At 38.3% G+C, this 3,676-nt stretch overlaps 1 protein-coding gene across 2 annotated transcripts in view; it reads left to right on the forward strand.

Moving 5' to 3' along the window:
• The first annotated feature begins 502 nt into the window (after positions 1–502).
• The window catches only part of LOC138007544 (uncharacterized), a 19,987-nt gene continuing 16,813 nt past the window's right edge, over positions 503–3,676 (forward strand). For both annotated transcript variants that reach the window (XM_068854523.1, XM_068854531.1), the window contains exons 1-2: positions 503–643; positions 2,631–2,692. In XM_068854523.1, coding sequence (XP_068710624.1) covers positions 542–643; positions 2,631–2,692 — 164 coding nt within the window. In that variant the 5' untranslated portion in view covers positions 503–541. The remainder of the gene's footprint in view (positions 644–2,630; positions 2,693–3,676) is intronic.

Genomic DNA, 3,676 nt, shown 5'->3' on the forward strand with positions numbered 1-3,676 from the left:
TTCTATAGGAACCGCTTCTTTCCTTTTCACCACTGAAGATCAAAACACCGCACTCTCTAAAACACATTTATTTAAGTCTCTCATAGAATATCGCTGCTGAAAAATTATTAGGCCTAACCGCCTAAGCTAGATTAATAATTTAAGCATGTACTTTGATTTTAAAATGTTTAGCTTTGTCGTAGAGTTTTGTCGTTAGAGTTTCGCTGCCGAGTGATGATACAACATTATCAAATAGGCGTGTAAAATATTGTCCCTAAGCAGCTAGCGGTGTGGTGGTCAAGTGGTTAGGTCTTGGTTAGGTGACGGGTTGATAATGAACATTCCCAGGTTCGAGTCCTACGTCTATAAACTTGGGCTATCTTTTCAAAAATATGTGACCGTTTCCCATAATCCATATCAAGCTAAGCATCAAGAATTTGATCACGTGATCTGCTGTGTGCCAGGGTCTTCTCCCGACCCGCCGCCATATTGAAAGCCGAGAAGACCCTGGGAACGAGGTTGACCATTCAAGCAAAGGAAGTTCTGAACACGTGTGGAAAAAATGGCGGCCGTACCGAGCGAGATATACCCGCACATCTACTCATTTTTGCTGCAAAATAAGTTTGTTAAAACTGCGAAATCATTCAAGAAAGAAACACTTCTGGTAAGTGCAGTATCCCTCCCAAATCGTGGTTTGATTATTTCACTTACGAATGTGTTCCAATTCCTTTCGATTGTGACAAAGCGTTATAAAGCCGATGATACACGCACAAATGTTGAACAGTGTGTCGTGTCATGTTGAATGTTGAAATATGCCATTCAACACGTTGAATGTTGTTGAACGATGTTGAACGAGAATAGAGACCAGCTCTATTCCGTTCAACACGTTTGTGCAACATTGTTTAACATTTGCTGAGAAACAATTACATGTAAATGTTGCAAGATGTTGAACCATGTTTCATCGGCTTTATATCCATCGATCGTAAATTCAATGTCACACGGACTATAGAGCTTTTCAAATGTCAAATAAACTCACTAATGGAGCAAAAAAAAAAAAAAGCTGCAGCTGTTAATGCTACAAAGTCCTGGCCTTGGATTTGTTACTACAGGTGTATTTTGAATTACATACTACATACAATTACAAAGCTTTCGATTGCTTAAAAAGATGAGGGGGGTGTGAGGAATTAATGAGGACTTTGCTGCAAAATTTTGCCCTTTGGGTGATTGAGGTGTTAAGCTCTATGATAGCCCACTTTTGGGGATTATGTTACGTTGAGAACAAATTCACTCAAGTCTTTAAATTGACTAATTTATACAGTGTGAGGTGATGGAAATGATTAACATATAGTGTTGTACCTAACATGTATGCATATTAAGTATGTTCTGATTAAACAAATAGTCTTGTATGGATAGAGTCTGATTTCATGTTCAAGCTTGGTTTGACCATTTTTATAATCAACATCGAATACATGTAAATCAGACAGTCTAGTTTTCTGTTGCATGTCTTCAAGACGGAAAAGTTATGTTGGTGCAAATACCGGTATTCCATTAATATATTGAAAGTGAGTAGTAAGATGACATTAATTTTTCTATCCCTCTCTCTGGGGCTGGGAGGGAAAATCCACTGAGGTTGTACAATCAGTGCATTTGTTCTGTTCATAAGATTGCTTATCTTAAGGACATTCGCGCCCATTGCCACTGCACATTTTTTGCACGCATGTCACGCACACGTCATGCATCGCAGACCACAAAGGTAAACACGATCCTAAGGGCGCAAACATTTTCCATAAGAATGAAACCTGAAAGCATGTGACATCATGGGATAGCTGTGGACCCAGGTCTTCTCGGAAATGTCACGCAATGGGGTGACATTGCGAATAGACAATCGCTTTGAGAACTTTGCAGCGATTTTACTCTCTTGAATGCTCGGCGACCCCCATTTTTCTTTCCGTAGAGCGCTTCCATTTTAACAAAAAACAAAAAAAAATCTGTATGTGAGAAGTTACAAATATTTTGCTTTTTATGCTCTTGTACGACCAAAGTTTTCTTTCTTAGACTAATATGTATCATTTTTCAAGGTCTATTTCACCTCAGAAAAATACATCAGCTGCAAAAGTTTGTTTAGTTGTATTAGTTATGTTTAATTAACTACGTTTACCTGATCTAAATTTCGCTAATGTAGCTTTTTTATTGCTGACAGTTGTAAGCTAAGATTGTCTTAAAATAATGCAAGCTTCTAAAAGTGCACCTCATGATCTCGAAAGCGAGCACGGTGACCCCCCATTTTTTTTGCCTTTTTCGCAAAAGTAGATCATTACCTTTCTGCGTGGCAAATTTAAAAAAACTCTGTACGTGGGAGCGTTTTGGGCGCGAATGTCCTTAAGAGATTTGGTGCTGTTCCTCCTCTCCAGAACATGAAACGTTCCTACTCTGCGATCAAGACTGTCAGTCGCATTTCCCAGGGTCAGATAAGCAAAAGAATTGCCAGGTTGCAATAATCTTATCTACTGTAACTCATCAACTGGGTCGTCCTGGGGCGCCTGAGTAGTGAATGTGGTAAATTGGAGCAATATTTGTTTGGTGTTTCACTTGAATTATTATTATTTGAAGTTGTACTTGCATTACATTGTATCTTTGCTCATTTACAACAGGATTTGACCTCAAACCATCTTGTTGACTGTGACATTGTTCAGTGGTACAATGCCTTCATAAGGTGAGATTTTCATGAAGTGGGTCATTAATTTTCTGTATTTTTCTTGTGTGGTTACATGTACATATCTTTGCAAGCACATGCGGCCCAAGTTTAAGATAAGGTACATGTATGATGTGTGCAGCAACTTTTAAAGTACGGTATTACAAAATTAATTAATTAAGGAACTTTACATACAACTTTTGGGATTTTTAGCATTTAATTACGGGTATATATTTAATTAATAGACATTTATTCTTAGCAATTGTTGTAACTACATGTAGTATAAAATTTATACATAATTATTTTACTGCTTGTAAAAGTACAAAAATTCATCCCTTTGGGCTGCCACATACATAGAGATTACTCCATGGAAAGTGCACACAAACTATTTTTATTCCTGAGTTGCGATGAACCAAAAAATCAAAGGGAACCCATGGCTAAAGTCGTGGATTAGGTAATCTAGAGATGTAACATGTTGGTGAACTTCCAATTATTGGTCAATTTTAAAGGCTATTAAAACAAGCTGTGTTCATAGTGTGCAGTCGCTCTCATCTCATTTGGTGTAGGCTTTGTACATATTACAAAGACATATGTCCAGAATAGCTAGCTTGGCAAAGTGGCAGGTCAACACGGTGTGGTATAGGCAAAGGAGTCTAAAGTCGTAGTGGACTGTACCCCCTTCCCCCCCCCACAGACACACACAAGTTTGTGTTTGTCACGTGGTGAGAAGATTACTGGGAAAATTTGCATGTATTCAAGAAGTTTTTTCCTTCCCATATGAGCTTACAGACCTTTGTCATTGCATTCCACTCAATGCTGTAGGTAAGGTTTCTGGACAGTACTTGCTTTCCAATGTGGAACTGCTAGTCTCTAATTTAATGCACGTAAAGTACATCAAAATAAGTAGCCTCTTTTTCCAAATGGAATGCATCGGCAACTGCTGGTATTACAAGTGCTTCAGCCCATGTACTCTGTTGTGACATATTAGCTAAATACCTTGCCCAT

This window comes from Montipora foliosa, chromosome 1 (assembly GCF_036669935.1).
Source record: "Montipora foliosa isolate CH-2021 chromosome 1, ASM3666993v2, whole genome shotgun sequence".
Classification (NCBI taxonomy): domain Eukaryota; kingdom Metazoa; phylum Cnidaria; class Anthozoa; order Scleractinia; family Acroporidae; genus Montipora; species Montipora foliosa.